The sequence below is a fragment of the Diadema setosum genome, chromosome 4 (genome assembly GCF_964275005.1).
Source record: "Diadema setosum chromosome 4, eeDiaSeto1, whole genome shotgun sequence".
Classification (NCBI taxonomy): Eukaryota; Metazoa; Echinodermata; class Echinoidea; order Diadematoida; family Diadematidae; genus Diadema; species Diadema setosum.
This window is the reverse complement of record NC_092688.1, coordinates 36,263,214-36,286,233: the sequence shown is the minus strand read 5'-3', so window position 1 is coordinate 36,286,233 and position 23,020 is coordinate 36,263,214. Positions and strand designations below refer to the sequence as shown.

Sequence of the window (23,020 nt, the reverse complement as noted above, 5' to 3'; positions counted from 1 at the left end):
ATATAAATCCCTTCCTTACTTCTTATCCAATTTGACGTGCTCTGTTTTGCGGGGATCTTTTTTCCCCTCTTTCTTATGAATTTGATAAAATCCGGGGTTGATTTCTTCTTCAAACTCTTGTAAATAGCTGCCTATTGAATATTATCATAAACCCCAAACATTATTTGCTGATTTGTTGAGTTGGGGGCATATGTATTCAATATACTTTTTATAAACAGACGAACTTACAACAGCGATGAAGATTATCCGTATTGTTATGATGATAATATTAATAATGATAATGTTTTTTCCTTATCAAAAAGGTGAGAAAAATAAATATTAACAAAAATGTGAATGCTGAAATCGCAGCATCTCAGCTCTTGCTCAGCGTGTACGTCACTGCACTGTGCACTGCGTGATTTCGGAACTTTAATTTGTTATAAAGTGACGGTGCACACTCTGATGAATATGTAGGCAACCAAGGCCTAATATTTCCCCTCCCATGGGAGATTTTGTATTTTCAGAATTGAAATTCAGTGATCCTGGTACACACACACACCATGGGTGAAATATCTAGACAGTTTTCTTTAAAAAAAACAAAACAAAACAAAACAAAACAAAACAAAAACATTGAAGAGACAGCCCCGTTTAGAGCGGCAACTCTTGATAGAATAGCAACTTCTCGTAGCAACAGCCAGTCAGGAACCTGGATTCATGTCATTACCATGACAATAAGTGTTGCCATTCCAGCAAGAGTTGCTCTCGCAGCAGCTTTTTATGAAATGGGACCAAAAAATTTTCGATGAACTATTAGGAATTTGTCGATCTAGAATGGACTGAATTTATGGGAAATTAAAGGACAGAACGGATGAGGGTGCGGGATGGGATACAGTCCCCCTGCCACGCGAATGAGATTTTGCATTTTAAGGATTTTTTTTTCCGGAGCAAAACGTTATGTTTGCCCCCATCCCCCCCCCCCCCCCCCCGCCCCCACTTTTTTTTTTCTTTTTTTTTTTTTTTCAAGGAGCAAAGTACATGTACTTGAGTATTAAAGTTCACCACGAAGCTCTCCTGCTGCAGGCTCTAGACGGCGCGCTTCACGAGGGTCCGCAGTCACCTGCGGCGGATGGGAGCGAGAACAGCCCCGAGCGTGCGTGCGTGCGATCAACGGGGATTTTGTGCAGCGAGACGAGAGACAAGAGCCACTACGGAGCTTCGACACGAGAGTACGTGCACAGTCTCACAGGCAGCACAGTTCATGAGTCGAGTTGTACGACCCAGGTACTCTAATACGTACGTATACAGTTAATGTACAGCACATATCCGCAACACAGAAGTGTTGCCACAGACTACTGAAGTACACAAAAAAATTGTCGAGAACATGACCATCCAGCACAGAAAGACAGTCTGAGGGTAAGCAAAAGCAGTCAGCTTCCTTTGCCGAACCATCGTGCTTGCAGAAGCCATCACTGTCATCCTACGGCGACTGAGAAAACAGACAAATATGGAACGGACTTCAGACGAACTGATAAAGTTCAAGCTGTTTCTTGAAGAATTCACAGCCAAACACAAAGGGCCGATTACTGCAGACGACCCGCTGCCTTTCCGGCTCGTAACCTATCGGCTTACGCCGGATGAGATCGAAGGCGAGTGCATAGAATGGACCATGGAATATCTCTTTGGATTGAAGTAAGTTGAAGAAAATTTCACGATACTCACTTTGACATTCGGCTCTTGCGTCGGCTATCCTAGCATTTAGTATCATTCAATCGTTATATCTACAAGAGTTGTAATAAAAATTAAAATGCATGTGTAACAAAAACAACCAGTCAAACATAACGTGGCGTGGGGTGGGCGAGGGAGAAGTGTAAGTGTAAGTGAATATTTGTGTGGATTATACTCTCATGATCTGCTATTAGTAATAAAATGATAGGGTTTGATACATACATGTATTAATAAATGCATGGGGCCTAACCCCGGGACGCTCCGTGTACACAGTTACACACTGTGGGAGCAGCCCCAACACTGCGTGTTGGGGCTGGTCGCAGTTACACTGTACATGGGGCCATGCCTGAATGCCAGCCCAGCCAGGCAAGAGTGAAAAGCTTCAGCAGCAGGTATAACCATGAGGCATGATGTTAATAAAATAATAAAAGATTTGCATTTAGTCGAACTGGGCCTTGTAAAAAAAAAAAAAAAAAAATGTAGGACAGAGCGCTAGTGTAGTAGAGGGCCTTGGGCAAAATAAGGCCGAGAAGCAAGGGATATAGATCCTATATCTATAGGGCTTTTATTCCTGTAATCAACGCTGCCTAGTGTCATGAATAAACAGTGTGATGCAGAAATTGTGCTGTCCATAGACGACGTAGTGCCATGTCTTTTTATAGTAGATTTGTCTATTATTTTGTGCATGCAGTTGGAATGATAGTACTTGAACTTGTAAGGTTAGAAGTCTTGGTTGTTGTTGTTGTTGTTGTTTTTTTTTTTACTCTCAAGCGTACACTTATGTTTTCTACAAATCTGAAAAACAAATGCGGAAACAAACGAAAACGAACACTTGTAGAAGTTACAAATAAAATATGGTGGTCATTTTGATGTTTTTAAATAAGTATTTGATCTAGTACCCACAGTTACAATGGAATACATATTGTTCTGCCAAGAGAGTGTTGTTCAGATTGAAAAGCATGTTTTGTATAATTATTATTTTTATTTTTATTTTTTGCAAAACAGTGATATTGATTAGGGCCTACTGTTGAATTATCCAAATGTACAGACTGCTGTAAATGACCTTACATTGTACATGGTACATGTGTGTGTATACAATTTGTATGATGTCATTAGATCCACAAGTTTCCCTCTCAACTTGCACAGCAGAGATATCAATTATATTTTTGGTTGATACACTGAATTAGTGACTGCATACTGTAGGTTGCAACTTCAAGCCGCTCTTCCTTCAAAGTCTCCAAGTTGTTGCATGATTACATTACATTGTACTGGTAACCAAACAATCATTTGACACATTTAGTAAAAGCTCTTTTTCATTGGATATGAAAAGAAATACATGTAATTTCTAGGGAAGATTTAGTGTATGTAGGTCAGTTGGAGATGCGAGACCATGACATCATTACCTTTTGTTGTGTTTGGTTTTTTTTTATTAGTTGGGTTATCATTTGTGAAATAATGTTTTTCATGTACAATGTATCTCAACATGCATACATGTAGATCTGTTTGGTGTTCAAAGATAACATATGAAACTCTTCCAGTAATTCCATAATGTTCTCATTTTTTGTGTGTTTTAAAGGGGGAATGAAACTCAAATTATTCACATGGATTGAGTGAATACAGCTGTAATCTTTATAGTGGAACACATTGACAGTGAAAATATGGAGAATTCTGCCAAATTTTAGTCTTCTGAAAATTACAGAACATTGTATGCAGCCCCTCGACTTGTTTGACAACTACAACTGTATGTAAAGGGTAATGATATCCCTTATTGCTTTCTAAAAGAGATACTTAAAGTCAAGTGCTCTTTGAACTGTTAGAAAGCTGAAAATATGTTGAATTCTCGTTATATTTTCTGTACATAGTTTATGTATGAATCATTGTTTTGCAGTGACATCACAAACTGTTGTACTGTAGTCTTCTCATAGACCTTATGCATATGACGTCACACGGTCTTACTAACTGAAGGGCGCCCTCCCTCAGAGGGCAAGCGATGCGTTGCTAGAGCGTGCTTTTACACGCGAGGCAATGGGCATTTACACACAACATCGGTGTTTCTTTTACTGTCTTTTCTATTGCATGTAATCTACAGCCCTAGATCGGGAAATTCAAGCTTGTATAGCAAAATCGACATTTGATGTATGCATTGCACTCACCAGGTTAATGATATATCCAACATTTTGGCACAATTTTCATGAAAAAAGATGCAACTACCAGCGGTCGTAACAGCTCAGCAACCTACGAATCCGTTAGCCAATCACATGTGAGGTAGATTTCTACGTGTTTTTTACTAAAACACGCACCTCGCATGTGATTGGCTAATGAAATTCAAAATGGCGACATACATTCAGCGAACGGCGATGTTGTGCTATGGATACAAATTTCTGCGATATAACCTAGGAATTCTGTAGTTACTGTGAGTATTTCGATTGCACAATGTGAGAAAATTACCCAAACATTGCTGCGTAATGTGTCATGTCATGTCAAACTTGTTTGATGGTGAAAAAAAACCTGCCACTAGCCTGGGGACTGGCGGCGAGTGAGGCGATCGCCGCTAGCGCGCATAGGAAAAGCACATAACTAGCTGCACGCCTCTGCGATGTCAAGGACTTCGCTTGCCCTCTAAGATGGCGTCGCGAGAGGTTGTCAAGCGAGTGATGACGTCAATGCATAAGGTCTATTCAGTGATGGCACACCAAAACTTACAAATTCATTGTTTTTCAACAGATTGTCCAATATTTCTCAAACTTGTATTCTTCTAAGATTGGTTCATTCACTCAATACACATATATGCAATACAGTGTTACAAACAAGGTTTATTCTTCTTTACCTGGTACTCTTTTTTTTTTTTTTTTTCAAGTGGTCTATTCGTTTAAGTCACCCAAATTTTTTTTTTTACATTTAGCTATGTTCTCTGGCAGTTTTCTTCATATTGGCAATGGATCTACTACTCTTTAAGACTTTAGTTCTGTACATGTACAACTTCAGTAGGTGTAGTGATGCAGTAGTTTATAGGGACAAGCTGCATGCCAAATCTAGTGACTCACCAGGAGCTAGGGCCTAAAATTAAAGCTAGATTATGTGAATTGAGCATCTCAGCTACAGAGAAAGCCTGGTAAGTGTGACTTAAAGGTACATAGCCCTCATGTGCACAGTGTGATGGAGACTGTAAACAAAAATAATCAGGGCATGGAATGATGCAATTTACAAGTGTACATTGTGGCTATAGATTTAGAGTGCGTAGCCACATTCATTTAAATCTTTTAAATCATTATCCAAGAGTAGACATTCACCAAAAATTTTTTATAATTTGTAGAACACTTTCTCTACATGTAAAGTACTACATGTAGTATACAATAAGAAGATGCAATAAGCATCATCGGAAAGGAAAGACTTCACAGTGTACACAGTTTACATGCATTACAAATACACGTAATATTCAAATAGTAAATGCATGGATTGCAATTCCCTTTCATTTACCTGTGATGTACATGTACAATGGTACAGTACATTTACATATTATAATGTACACATACAATGTACACTGTCTGATTGTAAGTGTACATTAAACATCAATGACATTCCTGTCAGTATAAGATGTTACTTTGATACAAATACTGTACTTTCTTAGAGGCAGTTGGAAGTTTTACCATGTGTACAATTTTATTAGAGGAATAGCAGATTTTACTTTGTGAAATCCTTAGATGATTTCTAAACAAAATTGTGTGAACAATAGACAGAGCTCTGCTACTTTAGTTTAAGGGGTAATTTTGTGAAGGGTTTAGATAAAGCTTGCAAAAGAAGGATTGTGCCTTTAAATTCACCAGTGTGCAGCTCTATCCACATCTTTGCAGTGCAGCTGGGTCCCGACTCCAGAACACACAGAGACAAGAAATCATAGTATTGAGTAATGCATGAGTCACAAATGAACTACTACAAAGTATTCCTGAAAACCCGAGTGCGCTCAGACCGTTAATCTTTGGGGCTCAAAACTTGAGTCATTACAACCCTCTGCCATATCTGTGGTCCAAATGTTTGCACAGACTGTGATGGTTGTTGGGATGTCAGTAGAGTCAGTATACATGTGTACAGCTGTATGTGTAGCTACAATTTGTCTTCATTTCAATTGTACAGATTCACGTAGAAAACCCCCTTTCTTTTTGTATGGGTGGCAGGTCATATTTGAATGACCTTGACCCATAATGTAGTTTATGTATGTTCCTGCTCTCACTGTGGCAACTACATTGTACAACAATAACGTACTTAAAAAAAAAAAAAAAAAAAAAAAAGGTTTGTAAATGGTTTAGATACAGTACAGTACATGTACAGTTGTATTTCATTATTCAGGTGATTAGGGAGAAGTCAAATTTAACCAGGTGGGCCCTGTTTCATAAAGCTGTTCGTAAAGTTACGAACAACTTACGAGCGACTGGTGATCAGTTCTGATGTGCTATACTTATAAGAATTTCCATAATTCAGCACAAGAACTGATCACCAGTCGCTCGTAAGTTGTTTGTAACTTTACGAACAGCTTTATGAAACTTTTCATGTTAGGAATTATGCTGGGATCAAAATACTGCATATTGTCTGTGATTATGATTCTTCCCCCCTCACATTTTCGGGTTTAAAAAGTCATTGTGAAAACGTGTGTTTGCATACCGATATTACATGTGTACGTCAGTCTGCCTTGAGCACATGTACAGTATACAAGTTGTGTGTCAGGGATTGTAAGTTTAATCGGTGTGTCTTTTTTGCATCAGTTTGTCAGTCCATTGTGTCTCTCTGTCAGTACAAATGTATGTCCCAGATATTGTACAGAATGTGATTAATACGGAAATTCTGGAGTATACATGTAGACATGGTGCATACATGTATGGATTTGAGTAAAGTCCATCAAGGTCAAAGCTACAATTATAACTGTATTATGGCTGAGATAGGAATATACTGTATATTAAAGCTGTTATTTTTGCGAGGGTTTAATTTTTCGCGAAATTCGCGAATCTCAGTGGGGTCGCAAATTTAACGACATGCAAAAATATCTCTTTGTGTCTGAGTCAGTTTGCGAAAAACAACATCTCGCGAAAATGTCTTTGTCTATGACCTCCTCATTCGCGAAAATAACGGCATATACAGTAATCCTATGAAGATTGTATGGTAGGAAGAACAGTGCATATTCTACAATTTTATGATAATGCTATGATCGCATGAGAAGATTGAGGCATTCAAGTTGACTGCACACTGCAGTCAAAATGGTCTGATTGAAACTTTTGATCCCAGTCAGTTTCAGTGTTTCTTTCTACTGTAATTGCTCTCAGTGTGACTCAATAGAGAAGTTCTCGAGTACCTTTGGTTCATCCTCTACAGAGAGAGAGAGAAAGAGAGTTTAGAGAGTTTTTCCCTCAAACATGAATTAAGCTGTTTAACATTGTTGCAACAGCATGGACTTGTATTCTAAGGATAGGATCTATAATTCATTGTTTTTCAAAACTACCATGACATGCATCACACTTTGGCATTGTTTCAAATCATGCATTATCTCCCTTCTTCATGATCTGTTTGGTCATGTACTGTACATACGTGTACATCATTTATCTCGTGTATAACATGAAATGTGACCTAATGATACACTCAAGTGTTTCCTCCTTCAGAATTACCTGGTACTTCTAAAGACAGTTCAGTGACATTTCACTGAAGTAGAAGTTGGCAAAAGCACATTAGGAACTACAGAGATGAGTACCTTGATGCAAAACAGTATCATCATGGTTGCTGGGTGTTTTTTATTTTTCTTTAATACGTACAATGTATGAATGGATGTTTTGCAAGTGATCTCTTGCACGCGATACTGAAATGCTGTAGAGTGATGCAACATGGCCAAAACAACAAGGACCCTTGCTTTGACAACCTGCTTGTTGCCATGGTAACAGACACAAAACATTAGAGGTTGGTCAGTGATCCATCACCAGCTTTGCCTCTGTTATTACACAGAGCCACCCTATCCTTGGTTTTTCCCCTACACTCTCTCCAGTTTGGTACCCTGCATGGTTGGCAAAATAGTTGGCAAAATAGTTGGAAGATCCCACCGCAATATTTGTTGTGTGCAGTAGGCTGTAGTCAGGAATGTTTTGGTTTTTATAAAATAGAATTCTGGTAGGAAATTTGATTTTTTTCTTTCTGGCTAAATGGCATGTCAAGGACTCGACCTAGTTTTCAATTTCAGTGAACGGGGAAATGTTTATTTGCGTGAAGTTTTAATAGTTGGCATTCTACATTGTATACAAATGTTCATAGTATACATGTACGTGTACAAATGTACTGTAGGCCCCTACTGTTACTCATATTCCTGGTATCTTTATTAGACAATGTGTCACCTTTTTTTTTTTTCAAAATTATTTGATGAAAGAGAGGAATAAGATGCTTTATACTGTAGAGTTTTTTTCTGTTTATGAAATCACTCACTTTATAGTGTACACTGTATACAGTTAGTACCACATTCTTCATGTAGAAAGAAAGAGAACGTTCATTCACATGTTACCTTGTACCATTGGAGCACTCATGGACAGATAATTCATAGAAAATGCTGGCAGACACTGGACATTGCATCCTTGCAATAGTGCACAGTATGCGATGCACACACTTAAAAAACAAGCACACCATTCTATGTCATTCAACCAGACATGTACAGCTGTATTAAGAAGTACAAATGCAACATGACCCAAGACAGTGCGACCCCTATATGAAATTGAAGCTGCACCAGGTGGCAAGAATATGCCTGAATAATGTTTGTAATGTAACTTCCAGAATTTACCGTATAGAGTTAGTATTTGTTTGCTTGATTGTTGTTGTATTTTGTGAAGCAGTGTGGGAGATGTTGTTTTCACCACCAATGACATAGATACCATTAAAGGTCCAGTTTACCTTTGGGAGCAGTGATTTCAAAAATTTTCAAGATATCATATTTGATGCACATGTGTAGGTCTGTTGTATCATAAAACATCCTACCATATGAAATATTTGCAATAAAACCTAAAATATAAGGAGATATCAGGGTTTTTCTCAATAAACCGTAACTGTACATACGTTTTAGTCTGAAATTTTTTTTTATTATAACTATTGTTCACATTTTGTGTATTTAACAACACTTAACATCGATTATACGGGTTCAAATTTTGACAGTGGTTGTTTCTATCCCTAACTCACATTTTAGAACTATTTTATAGCACTAATGCTTTCATCTGCAAATGGTATATTATGCCTTTAAACAGAACATGAATTAACAAATATTAGGTAATATGCAGCCAATATGCAGCTACATGTACCGGTACCACAGAGAGTACAGGATGTATTCAGAGATGGGTAGTTTGTAAATGCCCTACTAAATCATGCCACCCACTCATTTGTTTTGTAAACCACACAAGCGTGATACATTTGTCTTTGACGTCATGAAGGCATCTCCTCAGTACATCATTTAACCAGGATCTGTGAAAGATAATTATTACATTGCAGGTGTACTCCAGACTGCTCTGCTGCATGTGACATACGGTATACAATGTACATCGTATAAAGAGCACCCCTCAACCATTTCCACAGTGACACCTTGACTTCAACACCTTGTCTCCAGGTTGTCAATGGCGAAGCGGATATATCCTTTTATGCACAACACGTTTTGCGTAGACTGCAGGGCTGGCATTCAAAGAAAGGATTATCCTTCGACTGCATGTATTGATCTGATGGAAGGATACACCAGGTCTTCATACCCTTTGCTTGTGGTAGCAGCCTGCACATCAGACAAAGGGCCCTGCGGCTTTATGTCGAAACAAACCATGCATGATACAGCCCTTTAATGGCCTTGTTTGTGGTCAGGACTTTTTACTCGAATCTGACATGTCTGTTCTTCTCCAGATTCTGTCTCAGGCGGAAAATGAAGAAACTCTTCAAATTACATTTTGATGATTTCCCATGTTTTGTCATGCAGGCCTTCATCCATGCCAGATCAGACTCAGTTCACAACAAAACAGAAAACTCCCAGACTTTTACTTGACTGTACTAGAGGTTTCCAAAACCATACCCCACCTTGATAAACTTTAGTTTACAAGACATGGCTGTACCAGAGTACTACATTGTAGTAGCATGTCTTCGCCTGGTACACTATCCCAGATTCAAACCTGCTGAACAAGATTGGGGTTCACCCTTTTTTTCTGAATACTCACTCTTGTCTGATCCTTTGTCCTACTGTAGTGTAAAAATGCTAACCTGCCTAGAGCTCTTGCATAATCCTGCCCATACAATGTATTGTGGAGATGGAAGAAAAGGCCAAATACCAGTGAATGCCACCCAGTCCCTAGTTCCAGCTAGACATGAAAGTGGTGTGTGTACAAGCAAAGCCATAAAACTGAAAATGGTAAATATCATCACTAAGAATACAAGCCAGTTTCATAAGTGTTCACACTTCAAACATGAACGTACACGTCACTGGTATGTAAACATTACATAAATGAGAAGTGTGACATAAGTTGTTGTTTTTTTATGCATGATACGAGTACACTATAAATGTGATATATTCCAAGTTATTACAGCTTTTATCTACTCACCTTGCGTGCATGCCATCAATACACCAGTATCATGTAAACCTGCAACAGTGAAATGTTAATATGTGCAATAATTATTTTGTGCTATTTTCCCAAGGTTTTAAAGAGACATAATGTTTAGGTATAACATGATTTTATAATGCACACTGTTCAGGTCATATACCTGTAAGTAGGGCCGACTCTAATTTATACTTCTTTTCCAAATGTCTTCAGTACAACTCCCCCAGGCTCAGTAGTGGTACAAGTCTATGTAGAACTTTGCAAGCGAATGCATTTTTCTTCAAGACACACTATTTTATTTAGTTTTTGATTGATATCAGTCACTATCAATACGATACTGAAAGTGACTGTGTATAAAAAGGACCCCAAGAAGCAAAGTCATGCATTTTTTGAAGCACATTGATATCACCTGAAGTTTCAATTTCGAATTTGTACATGTGTATGTTTTTCCGACTTGTCTATGGTGTGCTCTGACAAGAGTCTGGTCATAAATTACTGTATACTGTCACTCGTTAGAACTACTGTCAATATACTAGAAAGCTGTGTTTCAGGACTTCACAAAGAATTGTCCTTTATTGAGACCGAGTCATATTTTAGGGTAGAGGCATAATTCATAGATTGTTGAAACGGGAAGGGGATTCAGGTTAATTTGACCTCACCAGCTTGGACCCTGTAATGCTGATTGGGTGAACAGATTGTATTCTGATACGCTCCTTGGGGGGACGACAGAATGGACTTTGGGTCAGTGACCTTCATACTGTACTTGTACAGTAGTTACTGTGAGTGTGTGTGTGTGTGTGTTATACAATTTTGTATACATTATACTTGTGTGTGTGGTGTAAAGGTGAGGGTGAAGGAAGAAAGGAACTATAGTAAGAGGAGGTGAGTAGGAAATCAAATGAAATGTTGTGCAGCCGGTACTGAGATGTATTTTGTAGATCATACAAATGAATGAGCAAAAGTGTTGCTGAGAACTTTCTGCTTCTGTAGCTCCTGTATTAGTGCCCTCTTTGTTAATGGCTGTATTGCATCATAGATTTCATGAAATGAATATCATTGTAAATTTTCATGCTTACAAAATGTACGAGAAATTCAGCAAATTATTTGGTTTACCAATGAACCATCTTATTTACCTGCTTAGGAACTCACTTTGCATTCATCAGTTGTTGGTAGGTAAGGCAAGCCTCCTTTACTTGAGGGAGCAAAGGTTTCACTATTAAAGAAAACCAGGGCAAGAATAATACTATGCCAGTTATAGACAGTATGTATATTGACATGGAAACATCTCAAATTCTTTATGATGATAATGCAATGAAAACCCACTCTACATTCTTTACACTGAGATTTGATATCAATGCCCATTCAGGCAGCTTCAGCACATTTATTAATGCACAGTCTATGTTGTATGTACAGTATTCATGTTTGAATAATTTTACATTCACAATGCAGTTTTGGAAAACACAAGAGTTTGCATGATCAACCTCTGGTAGTAAAACATTTTGGGCTGAGTTTCTCAGAGTACCCATCATTGGGCTAGTTACCAAATCTACATGTACATGCAATACTGGCCCAGACATTGGATGGCATTATATGATGTGACCAATAATTTTACCACGAAGAACCTGCTATAAGCATGGATGACATCATACACTGTACATGTGATTAAAGATAAGTCGTTAGAATTAATTTCCTTGTCTGACTGAGGGCAGCATCCTATCCTTCTGACAATTCTGGACAAATAACCGGCCATAACCCAGTAAATTGTAAATTGATCTCATAATTTATCAGATGGGACCTCTCATGGTCGGTGGCCAGGATGCATTACAAACACTTCCCCGTTTACCCTGGGGAGAAGAAAAACGAAGTCACTAGGATACTAGGACAGGCCAGCCCCCTAAAGCCTTTTGTCAATACCATACAGGCTGCACCGCCTTCCTCATTTACAGTTGGTTGCCAAGGAGACCGGTAAACATATCCCTAGTAACCATGGTAAACAAATGGAAATATTGCCCAGGGAGGTCTGTGTGTGATGTGCAGGTAGAGCCAGCTCTGCACAGACGGACTGCTGAGAAACACATAGATGTACACACATACTGGTATTGCAGCAATACATGATACACATTTCTGTGTATGCAAGTCTACACTTTACATACACAGTGAAACAAATACCACACACAGAGCATATTTGCATACATATGTGTGTACTGTATGCATATTACTGCAGTGGGTAGACCAATCTATAAAGTTCAATGTCATTTTGATTAATGCTTGAGCTACAACAGTCCATTGCTGCAGTGAATGAAAGGTCAGGTTGCTATTAAAATGGCTGGTGTTTCATTGTCATACATACAATGTATATAGGGCATAACTGGTCATATGCAATAAACTCAATTTGTGTGTGTGTGTGTGTGTGTGTGTACACAATGTATATGTGTGATGTGTATGTAAATCATCGTTGATGCTGGTATTGCATCGTGACAGATTTTCAAGGGGGAAACACAGTCAAATGCACTTGTCTTCTATTCCTATGATAATATGTCGAACAATTTAATCAAATCAATAGAGTAACAGCAACAACTACTACAGTGCATGCATACATACACCTGTATACTATGATAGCAATTGCTTTTCAAGCTGTTAAAAAAGTAGAAAAAAAAAGACAATCCAACATTTGAAAAAAAAAAGAGGGTGGAAAGGAGATATTAAGGAACATTTTCTTGAAATCACAAGTGGTAGAAGAAATTGTCTTCTTAAAATTAACTGTGGCACATATTTCTTTGTCATAGCAATTTTCACCATTCAGATTGCGATGGCAAACTTCACGCTGCAGTAGTACACTATAAAGATGTTTACTAGCAGGGGAGGGAATATACACATCTGCAGTACTGTATATTCTGTCCAGAGGGTTTGAAATGCTATTTTTACGGGGAAGGTTATTTATATTTCTCTTCAGGCTAAAAGAAGGGACCACTAACGCCCTTAAATAGCATTTCTCAGGTACTGTAGAACACTCTGTGTTAAGGATTACCTCAGGTACAGTGTACACCTGTATGGACAACTTTTCATTTCTGTGGTAGCCACTATTCCAGCAATATAATGGGCTTGTTATCTTATCATTTGGTGTAATAATGTATGCCATTTATATGTTTAGGATTATTTTTTTTTTTGTTGCTGATTTTTAAAAAATGTTTTTTAAACTAGAGAATGTACACGTACAAGAATATTTTGCACATTGTAGAACATAACAAAAGATCCATCATGTTCGTGAATCTACACTGTAGTCACTGACTAATTGGCTGCTAACCCATTAAATACATTGTACAATGCAGTCACCAGAGCATTGCATAGCTGTGCTAATGCAGCGTTCCAAAGCCCTCTTGTTAATGCTCATGACATGTGGAGCTACTCGTTAATGGATCTTTTGTGTGTTTCTGGATTCATTGAATTCTAGATCTGAATTGTCTGTAACAGTATGCAGTCAAGTGTAAGCATGTATCACTGTGCCATTACCGATGATGAGGTCAAAATTGAAATTTTGAATCATGTTATCCATGAAACATACACACGTGTATAGTATATTTACCTTTTTGATACAACTCTCTCTTTTTTTTTCATACAGAAAGGAAGATAGGCTTATAGTTTGTTATTATTTTGGGTTGTACAATAATGCAACTTTTAAAAGGGGGTCATACAAAAAATGTTTACCAGGGGATATAATTACCAGTTGGCATTTAGTACATTTGGAGATTTTGCACTTGCTGAGTTTACAAAGATAAAATTGAGCTATATTACTGTCAGGGCATCATATCATTATATCTTGTGCAATTGGTTTTGTCTTTGTTGAATTCTAAAGCAACGGACTTTAATGCTTCACACTCACTGCAAGTCCATGAAGGTGGCAAATTGGCAGCAACAGCAGCTGTGATATCTGTATCACATCCTAACTGTGATGTTAAAAGATATGGCACATTGATTCTGCAATGTCATGGTGGAATGACTTGTACAGTTGAACTCTCTTTTAATAGAACCACTGCTTTAGGATACTAAATTAATATTCATGTAAAGAGTATGGGTACAACTTGTGGCAATGACATACATTGTACCCTCTAAAATCCTAGAGTGCCCCCACCTGGGGCAAGTGTGCTTTAGCAGTTTTGAAAGCACATGTAGGCATCCCCTGCCATGATTACTTTTACCTGGGAGAGGAATTTGTCACCACTTCTGGTGGGGAAGAAAAAAAATGCAGAGGGACAACCAAAAATAGTCACGAAGCCATTCCTTCAACAAGAGAGTGAAAGCCTGTATTACATCACAACCGTACCATACAAAGGAGATCAGAGCTGCCTCGCTAGAAAGGGCACGGTGATCGCAAGATGCGTTATACATGTACATGCGTGCAAACGTCTACCCTGGAAGATTATCTCGACAAGGGGGGTAAACATAAGGAGCACCTTTACGAGGGATTCATTACTGGCAATGGATCAATAGTACCAGTGGAAGAAGCAGCCGACCGTGGCAGCATTAGGCTAGAGTCAGTCACTAGTCAGTGGGATAGCTTTAAGATACACCCCCACCCCACTACTCTCACACGAGCATGCTTGTTCAGTGTAACACATTTGCATCAAGGGTCTTTTATTTGCAGGGCAACATTTTTTTGTGTGTGTGTGTGTGTGTGTGTACACACATCTGCAAGGGATATTACATTTCATGCATTGCAAGGAGTATACTGTATACTGCCATTTATTTAGCGAGTCTAATTTTTTTCGAATCGGGACTTCTTGACAATTTTGCGAGTGGTTAAATTCACTATCATGGGAGCACATTTGTGAACAGAGAATTATATTACATACAAATCGCATTCATATCCAGGTCAAACTTACATTTGTATATTTTTGAGCATTTTTAAATTCGCAAATGTCACCGAACTTGCGAACTCGTGAAATTCGCAAAAATAAAAACCTTGCCTAATATATGGTGTATATTTACTCAAAAGAATATTTTCAGTGTTTACTGCTGAACCATGGTCAAGTTTGTGCCCATACAGTTTCCCCAAAAAAATAGTCTACAGTAAAATTTGATAACCTGATATTAGAATACTCTTACAAAGAAAATGTGAGAGCACTTGCTTTAGAGAGTACCTCCCTCTTTCAAAACCGTCAATGCAGTAATTAATCACACAAGCTGAGTACTCAGTTCTAAAATCTGTCATGTACATGTAGGTAGCATCTGTCACTTCAGGGAAGTGTCACGGGTCTTGTGGTACAGGTAAGCTAATTGAGTAGACAGTTGTAATGTGTTGGTGGGATGAAGTCATACAACATAAGCCAAGAAGATCTCCATAATTTTACTGTCAGACCAAAGAGTGAATGCTAGGAATTTAAAAGTGCCTTTACCATGCTAGGAAACAGAAAGTGAGATATAGACGTGTGAATTCTGTGGGAGTAAAAATGGAAAATGACTAGTCGTAAGAGTGCATTCAAAAGCTTCTAGAGTACTTGAATCTTGAAGAATATTAATCCCTGTTGCAGCTCACTCTGGATGCTATGCTGGGATTTGGCGGATGTGTGGTCATTACATCTGACAGTGAAAATACATGTAGATGATGAAGTACCAGTGATAGGTGCAAGTAAAAAAAAAAATAACTGCTTCTGGTTTAAGAGGAGATAAAATCCAACATGGGGGCTGCATGCTTCTAAAATAGGTAGGATACATCGTGTAGCAGCTGCCAGGAAAGTTGCGAAAGAGGTTTTAATATCTCTAGGCGTTCTGTTCCATGTAACACATTTTCACAAACTTCTTTTTTTTTTCCTTCACGAGATGGGTATTACCCAGCATCTGCATGCCAAATTTTCATTACCCTGCACTTTAAGAGAGGTGCGATGCACGTATGACAGACAATTATGTCACCAAAGTACACCATCTAGTACGATGATTTGAGGCTGAGAATGGGGACTATGTAGACAGGGGGTTTGTGTTTGTTGTGTCTGTCACTACCAGTGATGACCTAGTAGGATGAAATGAGGGAGGTACCTTGCCAGATATTACGGCGTTAAAGGGACGGTACAGTAGTGGTGGAGATGAAAATTGGGCTTTTAAATTTTTGCGAGATACCAAGAAAACACCTAAATGATATACAATTTGTAGTACAGAACATACCATTTAAAGAGGAGTTCAAAGTTTATTTGATGAAAATCGGGATTGGAATGACTGAAACATCCAGAAACAAAGTAAAACAAAGCTATCGTAATAAAGTGTTGGGTCCCACACTTTATTATAATTGCTCTTTTTTATATCTCGGCCATTTCAAAACCAATTTTCATCAAGTAAATGTTGAATTCCTCATAGAATTACATGCTCTTTCATATTTCATAAGAGGTTTCTCATTATCTCACAAAAAAATGTTAGAAACCTGAAATTAGGTCTCAACCAAAACTATACGATCCCTTTAAAGGTTGGCCCAAGTGCAAAACTCGGCAAATCATCCTAGGGACCTTTATTGTTACCACAGACAACAAGCAATACAACTAGATAGAAACTAGACCAAGCCAAACAAAACCAAAAGATCCCTTTGTTAGGTATTATGGCAGCTCATGTCATACTATACAGGTAGTTAAAGATTGATTTCAGGCCATAGTGTGAAATATTGTATTGTTGAGTCAGTATTGTAAAAAGAATTATTCTTGTTATCTTTTTTTTTTTTCAGTAGGGTAGGAAGTATTATGGGATGATGCCAGGAAGCTTGATGCATGACATAGTGTGATGGTAAAGAGAAATAAAAATGAATCTCCCTCTATATCTTAGTTCTCAGTCAGGACGTTATACAAAGCGTGTTGTATGTTTATTAGAATGAGCTCAAACTTGACTGATGCTAATTCACTGTAACAACAAACAAACAAACAAACATAAACAAACAAAAACATTCCTGGGATGAAACTTTTTTTTTTTTTTCCGTCATGAAACTTTCATGAATTTTCCACTGGCATTCAGTGCATTCAGTGTAGACAAGAACTTTCACATGCATATTACTTTTGCGTGCATATCACTTTTGCAAATCTTGGCTCCTTCGCGATATTTTCATCCACACTGTCTTGTCAAGTTTCATCCTTCGCGATATTTTCGAAAGTTTCATCCACACAAAATATCTGGTTTTACAGTACAATGTACTTTATTCTGCTTCACATGCAGATGAAAATTAATAATTTCATTTCACAGCTCTATTTGGCTGCCATAATAGCAGTGGTTGTATGTATCAAACTGTGCATCTGAAGCACATGATATGGCAGTACATACCACAGTGCAGGGTATGAAGATACCCTGGGCTACGATTTAAACAGTAAATGCAGTTTTGAATGACAGCTCAAGATTGTCTCAGTGAAACGGCAGCCAGTTTGTTTCTCTGAAATGTGCCCTTTTACTATCTTGTGAAGTGTCCAGGATGGTTTCAATATGCAGCACTGAAGAAGCATGGAATGAAATTATATATATATAGTGCTCGAAAGAAAAACCGACAAATGCAATATAATATTCTGGCAAACAAAGTGTGGATGGTAGCCATGAAACAGGACACACAAATCCCCAGATGCCTGAGTGTGATTGAATTTAATTGCATTGTTGTAATTCCTATCTCACCAATCGGCCTTTAAAAGGCTGTTTAATAATCCCATTGTCTGGTTTCCTCAAAGAATTGTGATGATACAGATCATGATACAGAGTACCTTTATTTCAGCACCAAACATACATTGTACTAACTTTTCCTTAACAGCTCGTGGTCAGTCACATTTGTTTGACATGAAAATATTTTAGCTTCTTTTTTTTGTGTGTGTGTGTACCGGGACGGTAATGATATTTGTTTGTTTGAATGTTTGTTTGTGTTAGTGTGTAAGTGTGCATGTGTTTGTGTGTGTTGTTATGGGGGGAGTGCAGACTGAGATGATTGCATACATGATTGGTAAATGCATTGACACATTTTATATAAATATCGTCCAATCCAATTTGGTGATGAAATGAAAGCAGAGAAGAAAAAGACCAAGGACAGTGTTGGATAAATATTAAAAAAAAAAAATTATTACCATTTCCAGATTGCTGTGGTATCTATCTATCTAAGCCTGTAATGTTTTTGCTCTGTTTATGTACAGCCACTGTCCTCCACTTTATGCTGCCGCCATCGCCAAGGCAACGGTGGAAGCTGTCCTTGCATCAGACATCTCCAGCTATGAGGATGAAAGGGACGAGGAAGGAAAATGTAAGTTTCATTCCGAGCAATACTGAACATGCAAAATATTACGTGAGACCATGATTACAGTGCCGTTCACATGGAAACGTACAAGAAGACTCCCTGTGTAAATCAATAGATGTGCCCAGGTACAAATGTATGTTTGTGTTAAATTGCATTTTCAAAGACCTAAGTGTGACTGCCACCTGAGTGGGTATGCAATGCATTATGGTGCGCATGTACAACTGTCCTTATGTTCAATCTGCGGAAGCGTACTTCGCAATCAATTAAGTTGCACTTAAATGATGCCGAATGCATTAATTACATGTAGCTGCTCCATACATGATCCCGCGGTTCCATGCTTGAACTGAAGCTGCAATGAAATTGACTGCTAAATAACTTTGTGAAAGTGCATTCGTATAATTAAAGGGAATGGGCGGTATGAAGCAGTGGTCACTGAATGATCTCCCTAATAATGTGTACTACAAAGTTGTACACTTTGCAGTAATCCTGATTGCAAAATGGGCTCAGAAAATTGATTATCTCAGCAGGCATGGTTTACTCGATTGAGGCACTTTCACAAATCCCTGACAAAGATGGACTAGATTAGAGAGAACAAAAATATGGCAATTACAAATTGAAGGAAAATAAAGTCCAAACGTGATCTGTTATTCAACTCACATTGCCAGTCAAGGCAGTGCAAACGGAAGTGGCACACTGTGGGTAACCGTGTAATTAGATGAATGTGGACTTGTTGACGGAGCAGTAATAATTCAGACCCTGGTTGCTAATTGTTCTCAGGTTTATTCAAGTTTTGTGTGTGTTTTGTTGCCACGGCAACCACCTGTGCTGTGGCACCAAAGCAGAAAGAGAAAAGCACCAGCCTCTAATTATGTTCCTGTGCAGTCAAATTGCACATTAGGCATCGTGCCTGATTTTGACAAGAGCAATGCTTTGTTTTGGTTTTGGTTTTGGTTTTGATTGAGGTTAGCCATGAAATATTTACAGGCAGTTATTCTCAGCCTGCCGTTTGTGAGTTTCATGAGTGTACACTTTGTCAGGGTTGTGTTTTGTTTTTTCTCCTTGGTATTTTGACCTTGTTAAAGGTATATATATATTTTTTTTTTGCACAACAGTTCAACTCTGCACCAATCACATGCCAGCTCTCACTGGCTATTTCTTCCCTCTGATATCCTATTGTTCATATAATTGCTCACAATTTCACATATCTGTTATCATTGTGTCAATGTGTTCTTTTGACATACATTGTACATAATTTCTCTCAGGAGTGCATTCTCACTGTACAATTTGCATTGCGAAGTGGGAAGGAAAACAGTCACAAAAGATACTGAGTGTTTTCTTATTCAATGTTTTAATTTTTTCCACGGTACATGTCTTAACAATCTTCTTTCACAAAGAGCTGCAGATAGGAAAAAAAACTGCAAAAATTTGGTTGTTAGAGACATTCAGTAGGCCTACATGTATATTATTCAATGAAATTTCAGCACACTCTAGTAAATTTGTATTTTCTGCCGTTGGTTTAATACTGAAAGTGTTTTCTGCATTTCATTATAAATTCTGGAAATACACAAGTTTGTATTTTCCAGATGCCATAAATTCTATGCGGTATGTATAATTGCATGAAGATTATGTGGTTGTATTGAGGTGTTGCTCCATGATCACAAATTGAATGTGGTGATATACAATGATACTGTATACGCTGTTATTTTCGCGTACAGATATTTTCGCGAATGACGAGGCCATAGACATTTTCGCGAGATGTTGTTTTCGCAAATTGATGCCGATGCTTATGTTAATGCACTATAACAGGGCGCATGGAGACATTTTCGCGTGTTGTTAAATTCGCGATCCAACTGTGATTCGCGAAATTCGCGAAAATTAAACCCTCATGAAAATAACAGCTTATACAGTAACCACAAGATCTGTCATTTTATGCAAACTACGCATGACATTTGACACTGCTCCCCACTCTCATTCACGAAAATATCTGTACATGAAAATAATAGCGCATATATATGCCAATAGTTGAAATCAATAAAACATATAAATGAAACAAAAAAAAGTTTCAAATTCAGAGAGATTTCAGAAGGCCGTATCACTCTGACTCGCCTCTCGCTTGTGCTGTGACTCCATCCATGTGTGTCAACTCGCTTCTCGCTTCTCTTGAAAATTACTGCAGCTAGAGAGCCTTTGACTGAGGCTATAAAGCATACTTTGTACATGTAGTGTAGTGTTCTTGATGAGTCATATGAATACAGCATGCATTATTGTCTTTCACCCAGTGTTGTGTCACTACTGCCATCATTTTACCTGGGCAACAACTGCGACTGTATAGTAAACATGTAAACAATGGACTGTCATCACCTGAGCATTGCTGACTTACAAATTGTAGATATGTTAAAATTTGTGGAAAAGTAATATACACGGAGACCCAGGTTTTGTCCAGGATAAAAATAAAAATGGGGGAAAAAAAACCTCGGGAACATGATGAACAAGATTTTGTAGTGTCTACGTTAGTCTGTCTAAAAAACAACAATTGTAGATTCCTTTTTAAAACTTTTTACTTTATTATCATTATTGTTTTCATGCCAAAGGCAAAGCTGAATTGAATCTTTGCAGGGACAAAATGTAGCACTTGTCGCAACCCTGTATGAAATTACCTTTTATTTTGTGCTAATAAATTCAGTCATACACAAGTGGCAGGTGAAGGGAATTTGCAGCAGAAGTCAGTCCAGGTTCATGAGGAAAATACACACAGTGCTTTAATAAAAGGTTGATTTTGACATGTGTATTTCACAGCAATTATACTTTGATCACATTGTAATGCTTGTAAACACAATTGTACTCCCTGTTCTGGCATCTTTAGTGCAAGGTGAGTAAAAATAACACCTATTGTGTTCAAGCAAAAATACTACAAAGCAAAGATTTTATACTGTGATAGCATGCCCCATCTTTAGTTAAAATACAGAAGACTTAAAGGGGAAAAAATCAAAACAAACAGGAATGGTACCATGTACAAGGATGTACCTTTAAGATGCTGAGCCTTGATTGAATTTGTACATTGGTGATTACTACATACCGATGGCAATGAGAAAGTCATTGAGAAAATTACTTCAGACATCTGATGACTTGAACTTCTGCCAGCTGATCCGGCGTGGTCTTGATATAAAGGAAGCCAGGTTGTCACAATTCATCACATTAGACGAGTAGAGGTACATTTTGTACATTGCATTAGTTTAGAGGTGAGAGCAGTTCAGAAGCGAATGTGTATGGAGTGTGCTGGGAAATTTTTCATGAAAAAAACACTTTAAATTCATTTGTGCAAGAGTGAGAGGGGTTATTAAGTGATGCAAGATGTTTGCAATTTTGTCAGGAGTGACAACAAATATGTTATTGGAGTGGTACAAAAAGTTTTCACATAGGATGCAAAATAGAAGAAAGTCTTTCAGATTTATCAATTACTGGTATATGCTCAACTGTAAAATACATGGATGATAATTTGGTTTATAGTGATAAAAGAAAAACATGAATAATGGGAGATTTTCTTGTCATTAATCGTGTCATTTTGTTTCACATTTGAATGAAGCCAACTTTCGAATACAGAGAGAATGGATTGTGGTGTTTGCATTATACATGTATATAGGATGAATTCATGTCTTGTCTTGAATTCATGTATGTAATTTTATTCCACTTTTCAAACCAGCTTTCAAATACAGAAAAAAAAATGGATCATGGTATTTGCTATTTACTTCCACCATGACCTAACTCTCCATCTGTTTTTCTCCTCTCCTCCCCCAATCCTCCTCCTCTCCTCCCCTTGATCTCCTCCCCCTCTCCTCCCCCCTCCTCCCCCCTCCTACCCCATTCCGGCTCACAGTGGTAGAGGCCAACGGATTTGCCCGGTTCGTCTTCAGCACGGTGCACAGGATATGCGAGGAGTGGAACGCGAGCATGCCGCCCGTGGAGACCAGCCCGGGGATTCACCAGATCTCGCTGCAGGCCATCAGGAACACGCGGCGGAAGATGGAAGACAAGCATGTTGTCCTGCAAGACGTCACCGCCATGTTCAAGTCGAGATTGAAGGTGACTGCACGGGGAAAAAGAAAATCCTCACATGTTGTCTGTCAAACAGCCCTGCCCACCAGGTTAATGTTGTTTATAGGGAGAGGAAACATTCTGACATGCATGCAGAATGAAGGATGCCCCATACCCTGCTCCCCAGAAATGTTTACTGTAAAACATGACATATTCATGACATGAAATTTTCGCAAATTGGAGCCGACAGCCTTTTTAGCGGCATGAAATTTTTCACGAATTGCCATGGGCATTCAATGCATATAGTGTAGACAAGCACTTTCGCATGCATTTTAATTTTGCACATTTTTGCGCTCGCGAAATTTGCGAAATTAAAATGCACACGAACATTCCTTGTTTTACAGTATCAAAATATTACAAAATGTATGTGACAGACTTTTCCTTGCTTTAATGTAAAATGTTTGAA

The 23,020-nt window shown here is 38.2% G+C and overlaps 1 protein-coding gene across 1 annotated transcript in view; it reads left to right on the top strand.

The window, feature by feature from the left end:
• Positions 1-1,337: 1,337 nt before the first annotated feature.
• Positions 1,338-23,020, top strand: part of LOC140227206 (protein phosphatase 1F-like) — a 32,879-nt gene continuing 11,196 nt past the window's right edge. Inside the window, exons 1-3 of the mRNA XM_072307634.1 lie at positions 1,338-1,668; positions 18,422-18,528; positions 22,397-22,602. Coding sequence (XP_072163735.1) covers positions 1,484-1,668; positions 18,422-18,528; positions 22,397-22,602 — 498 coding nt within the window. The 5' untranslated portion in view covers positions 1,338-1,483. The remainder of the gene's footprint in view (positions 1,669-18,421; positions 18,529-22,396; positions 22,603-23,020) is intronic.